We start from the raw sequence: 20,609 nt of genomic DNA on the forward strand, positions 1-20,609 counted from the left end.
TTGTCTGTTTCTTCCTTCATTATACCGTTTAATACGAAAGAATGCATATATAATGAGTACATATTTGCTTCGCTTTGTCTTAAGTCCTGTAGCACAAGTACGTAGGTCATTGCAATAATGATGCAAAGGGTTCAAATCCCAGGGTGCACATGTAAATGTTGGGTAAATGCATCAGATCAATGAGTAAATCTTTAGTTCAAGTTCAAAACATGATACTCATGTAATTTTCTCTTTGCAAAATCTTTTCTTCAAAAGTACAGATCCAAGATTAACATATTTAATAAAATCTATTTCAATATGAAGTTTTTAAAACATTTTTTAAACTATTTTAAGATTTCTTTAAAGATTTTGTTGGAAGTCACTCATTGGATATGGTTGTAGGTTTAAATCTCACCCATACGTCTGTCTGTTCTCCATGTAGCAGCCTGCTATGGACTGACATGTTTACAGTACTGCCTGCTTTGTGCATATCGGTGACTGCAATAAGCCCTCTGTGATCCTGTACTGCATATGTGGTTGGAAAAGGAATGTATGGTGAGATATTTTTGTAGTGCCATTAGAGTTTTTCTGCAATTTTCTTTTACATGACACCAACATTTCTATTGTTCAGGAAGGAGGATGGCATCAGTGACACTGACCTCACATTTAATTAAGCTTTGATTAAGGCTGTGACTGCATGGGCAACGATGGCCCCCTCCATGCTTTTGTGAAGGTCACCTCTGGGCTAGTCTTTCCATTGCATTTGGTGAGGTAACCTACCGTGTATTGCAGAATATTAATGATAGGGAATGCACACAGAAATACATAAATACAGTTGTGTTCAGAATAATAGCAGTGTGTCTAAAAAGTGAATAAAGCTGAAAATCCTTATAATAGTTTTTATTTCCAAAAATGCAAATGCATTGGGAACGCTACAAATTCTACTCCGAATCAAAACAAGAACAGAAATTCATCACATTTGTGTTATTCTTTTAAAGAAAGGGAAGGAAAGGGAATATTAGGCTGTTCAAAAAAATAGCAGTGTCCACATTCTTCTTTACAAACTCAAAGATTCACTGTATGAACTGAAAAATGTTTTAAGATTTTGCTTTCCTTTGAATCATTGAACTAATATTTAATTGTATAACAACTGTTTCTGAGAAATGCTGCACATCTGTGTTGTATGGAGTCGACCAACTTCTGGCACCTGTGAACAGGTATTCCAGCCCAGGATGATTGGACTGCATTTCTTGGTTTTGCCTCAGAAACAGCATTTTTGATGTCACCCCACAAGTTTTCTATTGGATTAAGGTCCGGGGATTGGGCTGGCCACTCCATAACGTCAATCTTGTTGGTCTGGAACCAAGAAGTCTCTCATTTACTGGTGTGTTTGGGGTCGTTATCTTCTTGAAACACCCATTTCAAGGGCATTTCCTCTTCGGCATAAGACAACATAACCTCTTCAAGTATTTTGAGGTATTCAAACTGATCCATGATCGCTGGTATGTGATAAATAGGCCCAACACCGTAGTATGAGAAACATCCCCATATCATGATGCTTGCACCATCATGCTTCACTGTCTTCACAGTGCACTGTGGCTTGAATTCAATGTTTGGGGGTCATTTGACAAACTGCCTGCAGCCACTAGACCCAAAAAGAACAATCTTGCTTCCATCAGTCCACAAAATGTTGCACCTTTTCTCTTTAGGTCAGTCAGTGTGTTCTTTGGCAAATTGTAATCTCTTCCGCACGTGTCTTTTTTACAGCAATGGGACTTTGTGGGGGCTTTTTGCAGATAGCTTGGCTTCATATAGGCGTCATCTGATTGTAACAATACTCACTTTAGACCTTCTTTGATCTTCCTGGAGCTGAGTCTTTGCCATCTTGGCTATTCTTCGATCCATTCGAATGGTAGTTTTTCGTTTTTTTCCACGTCTTTTAGGTTTTGGTTGCAATTTTAAAGCATTTGCGATCATTTTAGCTGAGCAGCCTATCATTTTCTGCACTTCTTTATATGTTTTCCCCTCTCCAATCAACTTTTTAATCAAGTTACGCTGTTCTTCTGAACAATGTCTGGAATGACCCATTTTACTCAGAATTTCAGAGAGAAATGCACTATAACCAGCATGTACAACATTTGCTGCCTTCCTTCCTTAAATAAGGCCCATAATTGGCACCTACTTTTTCACAGAATGAATGACCTCACAAATTGAACTTCACACTGCTATTATTTTGAACACGCCCCTTTCAAGTAATGATTCTGTTACACATAATCAGCAGCATGCATGTCATGACTGTTGGGTCTGTTGGTTTTCCATAACTCTACAACACCTACTAGTAAATTATTTGCCATGTAGAAATATAATTTCTCCCAAGAACAGTGATTGATCAGGTTTGTGATGTCGGACTGCTATTATTTTGAACACAACTGTATGTGTAACTTAACATGCTATGCTAATTCAAAAGAAATGGCAAATTAAATTTTAACCATCTCCTTGTTGAATGCAGCCAACATAAAACAAGTGCTTTTTACACTTTTTATAAATCACATTTTTCCAGTATTTACTGGTTTTTGCTTAAGCTTCCAAAGGGATGTATTTCACTAGTAAAATTCAAACGAGAATACAAACTGCAATTTACATACAATCTCGGGGTTTGTGTAAATATACAGGCTTGATGGCCATATTCTTACATGAAACCAGATCTTTCTGCAAAACTGAGAATCTCAGGCTGCCTAATACTTTTATCCAAATTAATGCTTCCAGAAGTAATGGTTTCAAATGAATAGACAATGACAGCTATGGATCATGTGTGACAAATCTGACATTTCAGTACATGAAAAAGGGGAACAAAGAACTGTGTGAGTACCCATTCATTTTATTCAGTTTCATAAAAAAGAAGTCAAAGTATGTTAAATTACACGGGGAATGTCTTGACCTATTGCACGCACTGCATACGGCAGTATTTTTGGGCTACCTGGGTACCTGTAGCGATTTTGCAACCGCTGAGGTATGTGGGAAATTGAGTTCTGAGAAGAGCTGCGTGAAGATTGGGACGGCTCCGTTTTCCCGAGTAAAATTGTTCATTAAATATATAATTCTTCACCACTGTTCATTTTGATGACCTATTAGAGTGAGGAATAGTGTAATAACATTTGATATTTTGCCTATTAAGACACTGAACAAATTTATATAGTTCGTAGTTTCCATTTAATTGTCTGTTGTTCTGCATAATCAGAGGACCACTGTATATCGGATGCATCCTGATAGCAGTACAGGGAGACATTATAGTCACTATAGTATTAAAATAATTGTAACTGCGACATATAGAATTGTAAATAATTACAGAATTCCTGATGACAGTTGCCCAATTCTACCACGCGATGGCAGTAAAATAAACGCATTGGAAAGGCACCTTTTTAGAAACACGACCTTCCAATTCTTGCATCCGTGTCTGTTCAGGGTCACGGAGGGGAGTTGGAGCCTATCCCAGACAGCAGAGGGTGCGCTTGACACTCAAAATGAAACCTTTTGAATATTATTTTCCAAAACGAAACAAGGCTATACAAGTAATGTCTACTTAATGTAGCCTAAATTATACTCCTGTATCCCACGGAAATTTAGGGAAATGAAACGGGGGGAACAGGTGGTTTAAATCGGTTATTTGTTAGCATGCTGTGTCTACGTATATTTTTCTCACGTGTTACACGTTGAATGGTATATCATATGTATTATGCACCCTTTCAGTTGTCGTAAGGGGAATGGCAGCAGGCCCTGTCAACCTCTTGTAATTTCGAGCTGATCGAGAGCGCTTTCAGAAAACACGGGGACTGCAAAAGGCATTGACAGCAGTTTATGGATTACAGTGCAATAAATGATTTTAAATGGAAACGTTAGATTGTGGGCCATTATATTAACATTCTGTCCTGATAAACAGTTCTGATAAACTGTTGAATGTTATTCTGGCTCTGAACGAAAAAAAAAAAAAACGTATACCTGATTTTTTCTTGCTGACTTTTTTTAAAATTTTTTAATTTTTGCATCCACACGCCCCACTCGCGCTTGCTGATGGATGGTAAGGGACGTCACGCTGCACATGACCCATCTGTGCACCCCTTCCCATCCGACACGTTCAGGCCCCCTACTCTTTTTCCGTTTCTTCGCACGAGCCCGGGCCTGAAGCCCCGAATGATTTGTTTAAATGAGATGCTTTAATTTCCACGCGCTCAGTCTGAGAACCCTCGGACACACACTCCGGGCTAAAAGATGTCTTAGAAGAGACGCAGAGAAGTTCCTAGGGACGCAAAAGCACAGCAGCACTGCACTCCAATTGAGCTATAAAGATTACCCTTTGTGGCAAAGATGTTACCCCCATAGTTCAGTAAACCCATCAGAAAATGCAAAAACAAAGGTAAGAAAAAAACAAAAATATATAACCGTATAAAAACAAAGTGCAACTACAATGTATTTAGATAATTTGTCTAAATTTCAAGAAGCATTAAAAAAATACGTTCTTGATGAGAATGGTAAGACTATGTTTAAATTCTGTTATGTTTCACTTTTGTACATGGGCTGTTTAATCTATTCGATTAAATGTACCGGCATAATACTGTGTGTCTGTGCAAGGAAAGAACATCTGTCGATATTATTTAGTATTTAATGCACAGATATCAGAGTTAGCATGCTAGGGCGGGCAGGCAATCAGTTATATGTCCATCCTGTACTTCCCAATGACAGGCGAGGCAGAAATGCTATTACTCCTTCATCAGAGTCATCCATCGACCGGCTCCACAGACTAACCCAATAAAAAGCATTAAAACATTTGCTCAGTGACACACACAATCGGATACATCATGACCTTCAAGCTGCTGTTTTTTTATCGTCAGTTTGAAACACTTTTGTGGGGGCGCATCTTAAAGCAGATCCTAAAGCATGTCTTACCGCTGTGCGTGGAGTTATTCTATTTAAAGATTCATGACATTGCTGTGTTGTGAGAATACTGAATAATAAATAATCTGAGTAATAATTAATTAGGACAAATCACTTGTAGTCATGCAACCAGGAAGCAAAGAGGACAGAAGAACCGTTTTGTTTTCAAGCTGAAATGACAGAATCCAAAATACAGTGGTACCTCAGTTCTCAAACTCATTAGAAGTCGAATTTCTTAAAAGTCGAACCAACCAGTTAGAAAAAAAAATACCTAGAGCTCGATCTGAATCTCAGAATTCAAACCGTGAACGCCGACCTAAGATAACTTGTATGTGGGGAAATATGTCACGCAGCACGTCTCTCAGCGGAAACAAAGAGTAACGCTTCAGTCTCAGCCTTGCATGCGCCGTGATAGCACCGTGCATGTTTACACTAGCTGAATACATAGACAGTAAAAATACATTTAGACAATGATACACAGTTACAGAAATTATTATTATATAATAAAATACATTTAAAAATAAAGATTTCTTATTATTTTAATAGTAATAATAAACCATGAATACATTTAATTATAATAATATTGTCTTGTCAAGCGGGACGGAATGGAGACAAGGCGCAGACGTCAGGGTATCGGGGAATACGGGGTTTAATTGCAGGTAAGGTAGGCAAAACGCAGACAGACAATACAATGACCGGACTGGGGAAAGAAACTGAAACGCGGACTAAATACAGAAGACTAATGACAACAACCAGAAACAGCTGATCACACGGGTATTCCACACTGGGTTAACGAGGGGGCGTGGCTCACGGAAGTAGCGGACAATCGGGACAGGACACATTTTTTTTTAACTTTACACATTGTTTGGATACACTTATTTTCTTACTTTACAAATTGCTGTTTTGATAAATGTGCTTAGATGTGTTTAGTACAGTATATGCTCTTCTTGTTTTATCCGGTTCATTTTGTGTTTAAATGCTAAAAAAAACAAACATATTTAGGTGTAATTTTTTTGTGACCGGGAACAAATTAATTGGTTTTACATTATTTCTTATGGGGAAAATTTGATCAGAACTCAGACTTTTGAGGATTCGATCCGGAGTTCTGAACGGATTAAGTTCGAGTTCTGAGGTACCACTGTAAATATTCACATGCAGCCCTTCCATACTCTTCTAAAACTCCACCCAGCTGGCTCCCATGTTCCCTGAAAGTTCCACCAGCCTAATTCAAGTATATATAGCTGCACCCGGGAGCCGAGTGTCAAGTGGGAGGGGCAATGCCGAGTGGGAGGGACAATGTCAAGTGGGAGGGGCAATGCCGAGTGGGAGGGACAATGTCAAGTGGGAGAGGCAATGCCGAGTAGGAGGGGCAATGTCAAATGGGAGGGGCAATGCCGAGTAGGAGGGGCAATGTCAAATGGGAGGGGCAATGCCGAGTAGGAGAGGCAATGTCAAATGGGAGGGGCAATGCCGAGTAGGAGAGGCAATGTGAAGTGGGAGGGGCAATGTCAAGTAGGATAGGTATATAACGAAGGGTAGGAGGATTTTATAACGAGAGTTAGGGTTCAGGTTAGGGTTACAGTTTGGATATCAGATGATAACAGTTATCTGCCCCTCCCACTCGACATTCAGCTCCTGGCTGCAGTGATATGCCTCTCATCTTATTGCCGCTAGCTACACTTTAATAGCAGGGTTTTTAATCACCACAGCAACCAAAACAGGCCTCTTGCCAGGTCATGGTACAGTAATAGACCGGACAATCACCCTTCTGACCACCAGTGAACCACTTTATTTCACTGATGGATCATTTATTTAAAACCTGTTGAAATATAATGTCTGTTTAATCTGTTTTCCATCATTCACAGTTGCCATAGCTGCGGTGGAGTTTCATGTCATCCAGATAGAAACTCCCAACCATAGTATTGCGAGGGCAGTAGTGTAAGCAATTTTCCTACTGTCTTCATTGGCTTGATTGACCTATAATGAAATACTAACTGAGACGTTTTAATGTATTGATTATCATACCTGCCTTGTTCATTGTGCTGCCTGGGACAGAATCCAGATCCCCTGTGAGAGATTGGAAGGTAGCATTAGCATTTATATAAAATACTAGTGAGTAACTAATATGTGTATGTTTTTTAATCAATATAAATAGCTTCAAGTAATTTTACACAAGGTTTTTCTAGAAGATTATTCAGATAGTCTGATAGATACATCTGGAGTCCGAATAGAACCAAAACTCTAGTTACTAATGGAAAAATCATGTGAGCTGCTGTCTTCTTTTTATCTGCATTTGCGTATAAAATGTGAATTCAGAATGCTGGTGTTACCAGAATACATCTGTGTCTTTGAGTCCCCACCCCCTGATTCACGCAGTGAAGGATGGAGACGATTCAGGGGAGGTGTGGCGTATTCCACACCAACCCTAAGGGGCTGCGCATCTTTTTGGTACCGAAGAGCCTAAGCAGTGCTGAGCTTAATTCATCAATACTTTCATCTCTGTCTGTTTTCTAGGACTGCTCCTTTTTTGCCTGCGAAAGAAGGTAAATCACATCCTTTTCTCATTCTTTTTGCGGATTATCAGCAAGTCCGTTGAACCTTTAAAAATCGGGGAACAAAAAGAAAGACAAAAAAGGGACAGATTCCGTGCATGCGATGCTCGTAATGTGCATTTCTGCTATTCTGCTAAACCAGTACGGGCTGCCCATTGGGAGCTGCTGTTAATGTGGCGGAGTGGTTAAAAAAACACATGAGCTTGTGGTTTGGGAACAGAGGTGAGATGTATCATTTGTAAGAGGCAAAAAAATGGTTTATGAGTCATAAATTGTAAATTCTAATTCTGATTTTGCAGGTATTGACCAATATGGTATTTTGCAGTATTTGAACAGGTTTTTCGACACGCAGGCAAACCGCAGCGATCAATCATTTGTTAGTGTTGTGTCAGAAAGGCTGGGATGGTGCTGATCTGCAGACCCACTGTCTCACAGGCTATGTACCAAGGACATGTTCCTCATGTAAACATACGTGCTTTGTTAAATGAAACGGTTTGATATAGCAACCTGAATTTGTATAATCAATTATAATCTAGTTAATTATAAATCGGTGGCATCAATAAATAATTATGACATAATGTGCAGTTTTGTCAGTGGCGTAGAAAGGTGTGTTACTGATGAAGGGTACGTCTGTGGATCAGACCTGTAGCCAGAAATACATTTTGTGGGGGGGGGGGGGTGTACAACAATGCCAGCGATTGGTCTGTAAATTTACTAGCTGGCTACACGCCTGATCAGGAGGAAAAAAATTTTGGGGTGGGGTTTTAAACCCGATAATTTTAATAAGTGGCTACATGCCTGAAAAATCTGAAGATGTAAACCATGTTTTACACCATATTCCATGATGAAATTTCTCTGTACAGCTGCCACTTTATATGAACATATAATCTAAAGTATGCTTAAAGCATTATGACAATGGATTTAGCGCTATTGTGATTCTTACTAGATGGGATGTACTTAAGATAGGGTACCTTTTTCTTTTGCAGTTCACCTTGTTTGGATGTTCTGAGGGAAAGGGGAAAAATGAACAGCTTGGAAGAATGGCTTGTGGAGAACAAAAGCAAGATTGAAAAGGGGGTGGAGCTTGTAGGAGAGGGGTGCGAGGTGCTGGCGGCTACTGTGGGGAAACTCCACCCCCTCCTGGAAGCCGTCTTTCGGGCCGCCGCCCAGATAATCCACAGCCCGGGAAGCGCAGAGAGTCGCTACCTGACGGAGCAGTTCCGGAGGCTGGACCAGAAGCTTGCCGGCGTCAGCCAGGAGGTAGACAGCATTACCCGGGAATTACAGCGGGTCTCCATCAACAAGCAGAACTTCGACTACGAGGCCCAGATGATCAGCCAGTATGAGAAGTTCCAGGACTTCGTCAATGCAACTGAGTTCCAGCAGAAGAAGATGGAGAAGTTCCTCCGCCATTTTGAGAACACTGGGGCTGACCTGAATCTGGATGCCATATATGGTGCAGTCACTGGAAGCTCTGGGGAGCCCCTGCTGGAGACAGTGCTGGCCATAGAGCAAAGAAGCCGCAGGGCTGTGGAGGAATTCTGCTCGGGGCTGAAGAAGCTTTTCATCATGGGCATCATCGCGGTTATGGGCCATGCCGCCCTAAATCAGGGCGAGGTGGGCGAGGAGCTGGTGAGCAAGTGGCAAGAGAGGATGGGAGAGGTGGAGAGGCGCATGAAGGCCGCTGTGGATGACTGTAAGGAGAATTTTGCTGTGCAGGCTAAGATGGATGTTGAGCACCACCTACTGGATAAGGAGGGTAGTGTCAACCGCAAATTCATCGAGCCCCTCCTAACCTTTCTAGATAAGAAGTACGACTGGGTGGCTTGGTCTGTCCTTGTTTTTAAACACAAGGAGCATTTTCCATTGCAGCAGTTGGCTGGGAAGGAATACCTTGGCATCAGTGGCAGCAGAAATTTCTTTGACATTGTGACCAAGGATAACATCAGGATGTTGGTCTCCTTCAGTGTGGAGCCTGTGCCCATCGACAAAAGCCAGATCCAGGATCAGATCGAGGGGCAGCCGCTGAAGGGGAAAATGGCAGATGTGGCTCAGTTGCTCAGTGACCACCTACCCAGCTGTGCTGTGTATGCAATTAGCAGAACCAAGTCAGCAGCTGAGTCCAACACCTTTCCTGATGACTGCTACTATTATGAAAGTCACAAGAAAGCGCACTTCTGCATCCACTCCAAATAGCCCTTAACAACGGAATTCATTAGCTGATTACCAAGTACAGTCACCTCTTAACATTAGTGAGGGTAAAGGACGGAAGATCCCTGCAAAGGTGAATATTTGTGATGAATACTTAGCTCCATTATTAAAAAAAGCAAAATTAATGGCACTGAAAAGTTTAAAAGTTACCGAGAGAAACACGAGGTTCCACAATCACAGAGACACTTAACACGTGAGATTGGTTCCTGAGACAGAGATGCTTGACGTACCCATGTCAAGATGTGTAGACCCCACACTACTCAGTTATAATTTTTCAAATACCTTTCAATATTAAAGATATAGTATGCAGTTACAATATCAAATATTAAATAAAATTGATATTTATATATTATATGCTTTCATGTGATCCAAATCATTTTCAGTATTGTTCATACCCTTTTGGCTTACACATCATCCAGAAACTCGTGAATAACTGAATCTGCAAACGTCAAATTCACAAATGTGGGAGGTGACTATGAAGATATTCTTTAGGTAAAATGGACACTAATTTGGACATTGTTTCTCATCATATACCTGTATGCATTGTGTGGGCCCATTTGGACAGTGTTATGCTTAGAGTCACCTGTATAAGTAAGATGCAATTCACACTAATGTTTGGACAGGCATCTGTCTTGTTCAGTTTTTGGATCATCCCTTGCAGTAACTATTAATGCATTATTGAGATAAATCTACCCAGTGACACTGTACTGAATAAGCAGTTGGATGATGGATGGATGGATGGATGGATGATGCTAATCTATATAGTCACATCCAAACCTGCCATTTGTCACCTGTAAAATATCTAATTCTATATTGCCACGGACGCCTTTCGCTTCATAAACCAAATTAAGCAATTTTACACACAAATTAATGTTGTAATGTCCTTCAAACTATGAAATCTGCTATTTGCCATTAATGATCACAAAGGTGCATTATAAAAGTCAAGGTCAATAAATAAAAAATAATAATAAAAAAAATAATAATAATAAAATTAAATAAATAAATAAATAAATAAAATAAATAAAATAAAAGTCAATAGAGAACTGTTTGCTGTTAGTGTATTTTAATAGTGAGTAATCATAGTGATGTTGCATCTGTCTGTGTGCGTTATGTACTGTCTTTTCTGCAGGTTATATCTTACATCTTCTTTTCTTTTTCCCAATACAATGTAACTAGTTACCTCATTCTTTGTCTTTTTGTGTTAAATATTTGTGTTTCACAGTCATAGATGATTTTGCGGTGATTTTAAGACACCCCCATTTCAAGAAGAAATTGTTTAAAAAACCTACAGTATTTGTATCTCAGTACAGTCTGATACATATAAATAGCTTGAGTCATCTTGGTTGCATGTATCCAACCTACTACGACAGAAGAAAGTTACTAACAAGCATGACATCATCCATGTAACATGCTGCGGTGGTGATGTGTTTAACATGTATCGATAAGTTCATTACGTCATTACAATAAATGTGAGTCTTGTAACACTAAGATGTTACAGATGGCAATTTATGTTGCAGATGATTTAACGCTGCACGTATCACACAGATCTCGCATGCTTGTATGACCACGCAAAACCCGAAAATAAGAAAAATGTGGACTGGTTGTGTTAATGTCTATACTCTGTATATACGGCTAACGACACGGAAGCGAAGCACCAAGAGCTGTAATGGGTAGCTGGAAGCGGCCGGTTAATGTAACGGCGAATGTGCATCCCCTGGCGTCAAATGAAAAGTAAGGATCTGCTTCCACTTTGTCCATTGATGTCTCTGCCCAAACACAATCAATTCTGATATCAAGCCTTTTAAGTGTTATATATCTCATACTGCCCACTTACAATCAACAACTGGCAAAGTCAGTCAGCTCTCTCTTCTTGGAGATTATGGATCTGTAATAGATATTGATGTGAGTTTCAGGCAATTTCCATTCATTTTCTTTGGTTTGCACTGTGTTTTTCTCTGCTTTTTCCATATTCTGGACAGAACACCTTTGTGTTCTGACGTGAATTGAACAATTCCGTCCTTTAGAATTAATTAATTAGACTGGGCCTGTATACATAGGGGCAGCCACTGTCTCTCACACTCAACCAAACAGATTCCCAGTTCATATTCTGTATCTTTCACTGCAATTTCCCTTCACTAAGGCTTTTATTTAGTTACAGGCCTATAGTTACATCATGTGAAATGTAATATCCCTCCATTGAGGTTCAGGTCTTTGACACATGGCAGCACATCTCCAGCAAATGAAAGGTCCTGATGGAATTTTCCATCTGTTTCAGCAACATGGCCCATTGACACAAGTCAATAGGATCTGCAAGTAGATCTATAAGAATAACGCCAAAGGCTGGAATGGTGTCATCAGCGTTGGTTAAGCAGTAATAACAATGAGGTATTTTATAATGTATAGAACAAGAGAGATTTCAGCCTATTTCCAAGGTGTGGTGATATCTAAAATCTTCTGCCAACCACTTGCGGCAGGGTTGCCAACTTAGGTCTGCTGACTGGAGTTACATTTTCAGTTCGAGATAAGTCTGCACACACATGCACACGCATTTACATGTATGTGACAGTTTTCTTACCTTGTAAATAGTCTGTAGGGTTTGCAAACTGACCCAATGCTTTTGATGTAACTAAGTTTAAGTTTGTAATGGGATGATATAGATTTCCCGTAAGATTGCTTGCGTGAGAGTTGGCAACCCTGCTGTAGGTATACTGTGGCCAGATAATGGGACTCTACTAATATCAACTGAGTTACCTCATATCAGGATCATTACCTTCATAACTAAATATGGTATCATCAGGTCAAAAAAAAACAGAAGTCTGGAAGAAGTAGGGGCCCCTGGATGGAGGAGATTTAGCCAGAATTTCAAAACCCTTGGACCAGGTCCTGTACGGTAATTATAATTGCCTGTTCTACTGATATCTGGCAGTTATCTATTTTTTTAATACCAAGAATCCCTTCCTAAGTCATCATCTTCACTTTTTACTTCATATATTTATTGATTATGACCTATTCTCACGGTGGCACCAACAAATGTGTTTGCGTCTAATAGCAATATATGGACACTTAATGTAACACAGCTAATTGGTTTGCCAGGAGGGAGGTGAAAGCGATCAGGCCGCCCCCACAGTTAGATCTGCGTTTCTTGGGTGTGCAAAGTCTTTTAAATCGCTATCTTTTTAAAATATATATATATATATCAGAAACTGGTCGTAACCGGCAATAAGCGAAAACGTTTGTAATTACAACGCTGGGAAAGGTAAGTTCGTCGACTGTTGTAAAATATGTAGTTTATTTTTATCTTTAAAGGTACCAAAAGGTAGAGAAAACGATCACGCCTTAAAACAGGAAGCCTACTTCCTGGATAAGTTTTTTTTTTTTTTTTGTAAATGTTAAGTTTTATTTAATCTTCGACGATCAAATTCAAAATAAACAAGCAAAAACTCAAACTCAATAAATATCATGAAACAAGAGAAAACAACAGTTGCTGTTGACATTAAGGACTTAGGCGTGGGCGTTGGTTTGGTTCGGACGGCTGGGACATTGGCGCACCAGCCACACCTGGTAACCCCAGCTTCACGCCCATAGCCCGTACCGGGACAGGCTCCGGACCCGTGGCCAGTATAGGGACACAGATCTAATAATATTGTGGGAGTACCGTGTGTGTTTAGGGTGGGGGTCCGGGGCTCAGTAATTGGTCCTTACCAATTTGGACAGCTACTTTCTTGGATATATGAATACGGTTTGATACGAGTTAGATTTTACAAATGTATTAAAACATAGACTGCATCGAGGAAAATTGTGTTTAAAGTATCAGCTGTAGTAACGACTCAATGTAGCAGATTTATAAATACATTAATTAAACTTTCTGTTAAACACCGGTCAACGTATATGCTACACAAGACCATTCAGATTTACCAGCGTAGGCCTACAATAATTTTGAAATGAAACGAATATGAATTATATATTTTAAAAAACGTTCAGGATATATTGTAACCGCTAACTTAATGCTTTCGGTTTAACATTTGATATAGGTTTTTATTTTTATCAGTAAATAGAATATCGAAAGAAAATATGCAGCCTATATTTAACAATTGAAGTAGGCCTACTACACACAATGCTGAAAACGTGGTTTGCGTCGGAATATATTGCATTTGTTTATTCGCCCAAACCGTCACTATATGGTGACCAAAGTTTTAAAAATTCGTACCGAGATACATAAAAATCGATGTTTTCAAAAGTGTAATTACAGTCCTTTGCTCATTGTTTATACAGCTCAGTAGGGATCGTCAGCGTTTACACAGCAAAACGTTTGATTCCTGAAAAAAGAAACAATGTAGGTTACGTTATTAAATACCACGTGTTTAAATTCACCGCGGTGTTGATCCCCGCGGCTCAGTATTTAGCCCGGAAATAGAACAGTATCCAGTATTACAGGATTGAAATAGATACCGTCCACCACCACCCACGCCCATGATAGTCAGGCTTTAATGGACAACTGAAAACAACCAGTATTGATTTAGTGGCGTGCATGTTTGTTGTCTGAATTGAAAATGGAAAGTGAATGTACTAAAGCATGCATATATCTCCTTGCCCATTGATGTTCTTTACACAAAGTGGCCCAATTAAAATTATATACAGTACATGAAAACTTTTTCCAGTTTGAAAAATACATAAAACGTGCATCCAGCACCCAAATTCAGTACAGGCAGGACCAAAACGATTAAGCCGGAAGCCTTGTAAAACAAGTACCATTTCTGATAAATACTAAGCAGTAAAATTTTGTTTACAGAGAGAAGCTTCTTTGTTCCAAATCAACACGGTACCATTTCCAAAATGGCTGAGCCACTGCCAGAAATACTGTTAGACAAGAGAGATATGGTGGAAACTGTAATGGAGGTGTTTGACAAGGGTGCTGAAGCTGTGGACAGCTCTGCAGAGGACTTCTCTGTGTTCTCCATTTCGCTGCCTCTCGTGCAATTAGCCCTGGACAACACAGAGAGCACAGAGGCAGAGTACATGAAGGAACAGTTCCAGAAGGTTTGGGAACACCTGGAAGTGATGTCAGAGGAGGTGGAACGCATCAACCAGCAGATCAGAAAGAGTGAGGTGGACGTGGCCTATTTCCAGGTAGAAGAGAACCTCAACAATGTGTTCCGTAAGTACATGGACATCCTCAACGCCAAGCCCAAGTTCCGCGCGGTCAAGAAGAAGCTCTTCCTGAAACATTTTGAGAAGACTGGAGGTGACCTGAATCTGGATGCCATATATGGTGCAGTCACTGGAAGCTCTGGGGAGCCCCTGCTGGAGACAGTGCTGGCCATAGAGCAAAGAAGCCGCAGGGCTGTGGAGGAATTCTGCTCGGGGCTGAAGAAGCTTTTCATCATGGGCATCATCGCGGTTATGGGCCATGCCGCCCTAAATCAGGGCGAGGTGGGCGAGGAGCTGGTGAGCAAGTGGCAAGAGAGGATGGGAGAGGTGGAGAGGCGCATGAAGGCCGCTGTGGATGACTGTAAGGAGACTTTTGCTGTGCAGGCTAAGATGGATGTTGAGCACCACCTACTGGATAAGGAGGGTAGTGTCAACCGCAAATTAATTTAGTCCCTCCTAACCTTTCTAGATAAGAAGTACGACTGGGTGACTTGGTCTGTCCTTGTTTTTAAACACAAGGAGCATTTTCCATTGCAGCAGTTGGCTGGGAAAGAATACCTTGGCATCAGTGGCAGCAGAAATTTCTTTGACATTGTGACCAAGGATAACATCAGGATGTTGGTCTCCTTCAGTGTGGAGCCTGTGCCCATCGACAAAAGCCAGATCCAGGATCAGATCGAGGGGCAGCCGCTGAAGGGGAAAATGGCAGATGTGGCTCAGTTGCTCAGTGACCACCTACCCAGCTGTGCTGTGTATGCAATTAGCAGAACCAAGTCAGCAGCTGAGTCCAACACCTTTCCTGATGACTGCTCTGGGGAGCCCCTGCTGACTCTGCCATAATGGGCCCTGGCGCATTGACAACTTTCATTTCATGGAAAAAATTAAACTTCTATACTGAAAATAAATAGTTGTAATGTGTTTTAAACTCTAAAATCTGCTCATTCTCATTACTAATCATAATGGTGCAATTTAAAAGTCAGTAAAGAACTGTGTGCTGTCAGTGTATTTTTACTTAAGTGTGAGAAAGCATAGTGATGCTGCATCTGTATAGATGTAACAATTAAAATGTGAGATTATGTAGACCTATTGTAGGTATTGGTCAGGTATTTAAGCAATGTGGTTTACACCAATATACTAATACATGTGTAGGTGCCAGGTTAGCATATTCAGCGTTTTATAGCCATATATGATTTTGCGTTAAAAAGGCACTATAACAAGCATCTCCTCACCAATGTAACTTGCTGAGGTATAGTGGTCTGTATCACGGGGTTGGTCAGACCAATATGGTATAGATGTCAATTTATGTTGCAAATGATCTAATGCTGCACATATCACAGTTATATGACACGACACAGTTATATGACACGACACAGTTATATGACACGACGCAAAACCCAATAATACGAAAATTTGGACTGGTTAGGTCACGTGTATAATTATGATAGTCATACAATAAAAAAATAATTCTTAGGTTGTGTGAATGTATGTACTATGGATATATACAGTAAGGTCTGGCAGCGGCCCGTTTTAACATTGATGATCTGTGACAGTCATAGTCTTCAGTTTGAGCTTCACGCTACATTTGTTGATTATTGATTATTACACTGGCACCAACAAATGTGTGTATGTGGTAAATTGTATCTAATAGCAATTTGGTCACTTTATGTAATTTAGCTATTTTCTTTCTGCTGTTTTTTTTTTTTTAAGGTGGGAGGTGACAGCGATCAGGCCGGTCCCGCAGCTGGATCTGCCTTCCTTGGGTGTGTCGAGTCCTTACATCGCTGTCTTTCTTAGTATAAAAATAACTAAACAAAAACTGCTGTTACCGGCAATAAGCAAAAAGCTTCTGTAGTTACTAAGGTGCAAAAGGTAAGTTGTTCGATTGTTGTTAAATATATTTTAATCATTAAACGGACTAAAAGCTAACGAATAGATCACGTGTTAATGCAGCGTGCGCTACTTCCTGGATCATTTTTAAGTAAGCTAAATGTTCTTTATTCATGGTAAACTTTTATTTAGGCCTAATCTTTGGTCAAATGAAAATAAACAATAAAAAAAACTTAAAAGTAATACATTTTAGAGTGAAATAAGAAAAACAACACTTGGGTTTTATATGCGATACTATACGATGTAGGGAGAAAATTTGATCCGAGTTGTACTTAAAATATTAAAACGTTGATGCATGGCATCGAGGAAAATAGTTTTTGAAATATCAACTTAAAATATAAACAACCATTTAATGCAGCAGATTCATTTCAGTAAACACATCCATTGTTAAACACCAGTCAACGAATGCTAAACAAGACGTTTCAGATTTACCAACATATATCAATATTCATATACTTAAACTATCTTAACAGCTAATTCAATGTTTTCGGTTTAACATTTCACAGCATACAAACGTAATTAAGTTAACCTAACGCACTGTGATAACGACCATGTTTCCGTACTTGGAACGCGTCTGAGTAATGAACTCTAGCCAGTTATTGTGGATATAAGCGGTGCAAGGCCTTATGGAGCAAGAACAGGTTTTATTTTTATTTTTAAATATTGGAAGAAAATAAGTGGCCTGTATTTGCAAATCTAGTACTTCGGATAATGCTGAAAACGTGGTTTGCACGATCGGAATGTGGTGGGCTTGTTTTTTTTCGCCCGGGCCGTCGCTATAGTGACCGAGTAGTTCTAAAAAACAAAACAAAAGAATTGCAGAAGTTATGTACGATGAATAATCGTAAATATTCTGACTATTGGTAATACGAACAACACTTGGGTATTACTAGAGTGAACTGCCCCCCGAGGGTAAGGGTTTAATGAACAACTAAAAACAATCAAATCAACATAATGTACGTTTTTTTTTTTGCCTGAATAGAAAATGAAAAGTGAATGTACTAAGGCATGTCCTTGTCCACTGATGATCTTATCCACATGTACTGTCCAATAAGTCTCAGATTGTTCATTTATTACATTATACAATTGGGATCGTTGACAGGCAGAATTTTCTTAAACTTTCAAACCCAAAACCAACACTTGCATTTATTTAATCATTCTGCTTCAGTACATGTGAGGACTATGTCAGTGTTCCAACCACACTTAAGAAGACCACAGTCCAAATCACTGGGTTTATTGAACTTATTTATTGCATTGTACGGTAAAACAGTCAGATGAGACTTTCATCACAGCTTTGATGTATCAAACTCCTTTGAAACTTGAGCTCATAAAATTTTTGAAGATTTACAGGTGTTTACATTTGGTCTGTGTAAATGTGACAGGTGAAACAAGTACAAATATGATTTTAATGATATAGACACAAAACACAACAAAACCAAAAAATGTTCAAGAATATGCTAAATTAAATACAAAAAACCTAAAAAAAAAAAAACATGCCACAGAACTGCTAATTCAGTACAGGCAGGGCCAAAGCTGTTAAATTACAGTTCTTGTTAAACACATACCATTTTTCATAAATATTAAGCACCAGAATTTTGTTTACAGAGAGGAGCTTTCTTGTTCCAAATCAACACCAAGATGGCTGAGCAGCTGCAGAAATTACTGGTAGACAAGAAGGAAACTGTGGAGACTGTAATGGAGGTGTTTGAGAAGGGTGCTGAAGTTATCGCCAGCATGGCAGGGGATCTTTTTCCCGTGTTCTCCATTGCTGCACCTCTCGTGCAATTAGCCCTGGACAACGTAGAGAGCAAAGAGGCAGAGTACATGAAGGAACAGTTCCAGAAGGTTCGGGAACGCCTGGAAGTGATGTCAGAGGAAGTGGAGCGCATCAACCAGCAGATCAAAAAGAGTGGTGTGGATGCGGCCTACTTCCAGGTAGAGGAGAACCTCACCAATCAGTTCCGTAAGTACATGGACATCCTCAACGCCAAGCCCAAGTTCCGCGAGGTCAAGAAGAAGCTCTTCATGGAACATTTTGCAAAGACTGGAGGAGAAAAGAACTTAAACACCCTGTATGGAGCTGTGACCGGAGACAACTTTTCCGATGAGTCGGTGTTGGAGATCACACTGAATTATGAAGAAAAAAACAGGAGGTCCATGGAGGACTTCTGCGCCCGGTTAAAGCACCTTTTCTGCGTGGGCCTCATTGCCCTCTTGGGTTACTCTGCCCTGAAGGAGTGTGATGATGTGGACAAAATTCTACAAGACTGGAACGAGAAGACTAATGAGGTTCAGGCTAAAATGAACGCTGTCATCGAGGACTGCATCAACAGCTTCCCAAATCAGGCCCTTACAGACATCCGGCGACTGGTGAGGGACGAGGGCGGGCCCATGACCAATCAGCAGCTAGCAGACGCCATCATAGAAGCTCTGAAGCGGAAGTATGACTGGGTCGGTTGGTCAGTTCGCGTATATAATTCACCCAGTGGCATCTTTGCTAGGAAAAAGGACTTTGATTGCTTAGCAGGAAAGAGTCGGTTTCAAGCGACGGCACAAGATGACAAGCTGAATGTGATGATATCCTACAGCGCCTCCCCGGAGCCTCTGGACAAACCTCAAATACGGAAGCTGATCCAGGATCAGAAGAAGATTTCTCCAGAAGCCACAGCAGAATTGCTGTTTCATACGTTGCCAGTCTGTGCGGTTAACACAGTCAAGGTGACCAAGGACTTGGGCTGCTCCTGGAGCTTCACTGATGAGCTGCACTTCTGGGAGGTCTTCCAGAATGTTTATGTTTGTGTTCATTCTTCCTGAGCTGCCATGTTGAAGATGTTCTCTCACTGCTTGGTGTTGGGGGCAGAATCACAGAATGATCTCTTACTGAATTTAATATGAAGGCTAAAGATGGAATCAAGTGGCTTTTCTTTATTTTGATTTTTCCAGTTAAATCTGGTCTGATTAGTTTGTCAAATATCTTAACATCCCTTTTAGCTTAGTAACCAAGCGCATCAACTGCCTATACAGATCCCTCACTTAATCACCTTGCATGACTTTATCATCTTATCGTGAAGCACTTTACTGAAGACTAAATTGAACTTTATTTCTTTTTAATCCTTTCTGTTTTCTTCAAGTCCTAGAAATTTATCTATATATTAAAAAACAACCTTATATTACATATGTTTTGAAAGACTTAACCTTTCTGACTGTTGTGAAACTGAAACATTGTTGTCTTGGTTAGTCTTTGAGTTTTTCATGTAAAAAGGGCACTAATACCAAATACTTAGTAGGCATCTTTCTTTCTGTGTTTGTTTTACCAAGAAAGAACATAAGAACATAAGAACATAAGAACTATACAAACGAGAGGAGGCCATTCGGCCCATCGAGCTCGCTTGGGGAGAACTTAACTAATAGCTCAGAGTTGTTAAAATCTTATCTAGCTCTGATTTAAAGGAACCCAAGGATTCAGCTTGCACTACGTTATCAGGAAGACTATTCCATACTCTGACTACACGCTGTGTAAAGAAGTGCTTCCTTAAATCCAGTTTGAAATGTTCTCCCGCTAATTTCCACCTATGGCCACGAGTTCTTGTATTTGAACTAATGCTGAAGTAACTATTCGGTTGAACAGCATCCAAACCTGTTAGAATCTTATAGACCTGGATCATGTCCCCCCTCAGTCTCCTTTGCTTGAGGCTGAACAGATTTAGCTCAAATAACCTTTCCTCGTATGACATTCCTCTAAGACCAGGAATCATTCTTGTGGCCCTACGCTGCACCTTTTCTAAGGCCGCTATGTCCTTTTTAAGATATGGTGACCAAACCTGTACACAATATTCTAGGTGAGGTCTCACCAAGGAATTGTATAATCTTAGCATTACCTCCCTTGACTTAAACTCCACACAC

At 40.1% G+C, this 20,609-nt stretch overlaps 2 protein-coding genes across 3 annotated transcripts; both read left to right on the plus strand.

Moving 5' to 3' along the window:
* The first annotated feature begins 7,301 nt into the window (after positions 1-7,301).
* On the plus strand, positions 7,302-11,471 carry LOC111853500 (protein rapunzel-like). Its single transcript, XM_023830445.2, has 2 exons — positions 7,302-7,451; positions 8,447-11,471. Exon 2 carries the CDS (start codon positions 8,484-8,486, stop codon positions 9,654-9,656), a length of 1,173 nt encoding a protein of 390 aa, XP_023686213.2. The 5' UTR covers positions 7,302-7,451; positions 8,447-8,483; the 3' UTR covers positions 9,657-11,471.
* A 1,287-nt stretch (positions 11,472-12,758) lies between these two features.
* Positions 12,759-19,881, plus strand: rpz4 (rapunzel 4). Of its 2 annotated transcripts, XM_023830516.2 has the most exons (3): positions 12,784-12,927; positions 16,527-16,688; positions 18,312-19,881. In XM_023830516.2, exon 3 carries the CDS (start codon positions 18,345-18,347, stop codon positions 19,518-19,520), a length of 1,176 nt encoding a protein of 391 aa, XP_023686284.2. In that variant the 5' UTR covers positions 12,784-12,927; positions 16,527-16,688; positions 18,312-18,344; the 3' UTR covers positions 19,521-19,881. The 2 variants fall into 2 exon arrangements, with proteins under 2 accessions (XP_023686285.2, XP_023686284.2); XM_023830517.2 differs by lacking the exons at positions 16,527-16,688; positions 18,312-19,881 and adding an exon at positions 14,461-16,474 and having other exon boundaries at positions 12,759-12,927.
* Positions 19,882-20,609: the final 728 nt, after the last annotated feature.

This window comes from Paramormyrops kingsleyae, chromosome 23, assembly GCF_048594095.1.
Source record: "Paramormyrops kingsleyae isolate MSU_618 chromosome 23, PKINGS_0.4, whole genome shotgun sequence".
NCBI lineage: Eukaryota > Metazoa > Chordata > Actinopteri > Osteoglossiformes > Mormyridae > Paramormyrops > Paramormyrops kingsleyae.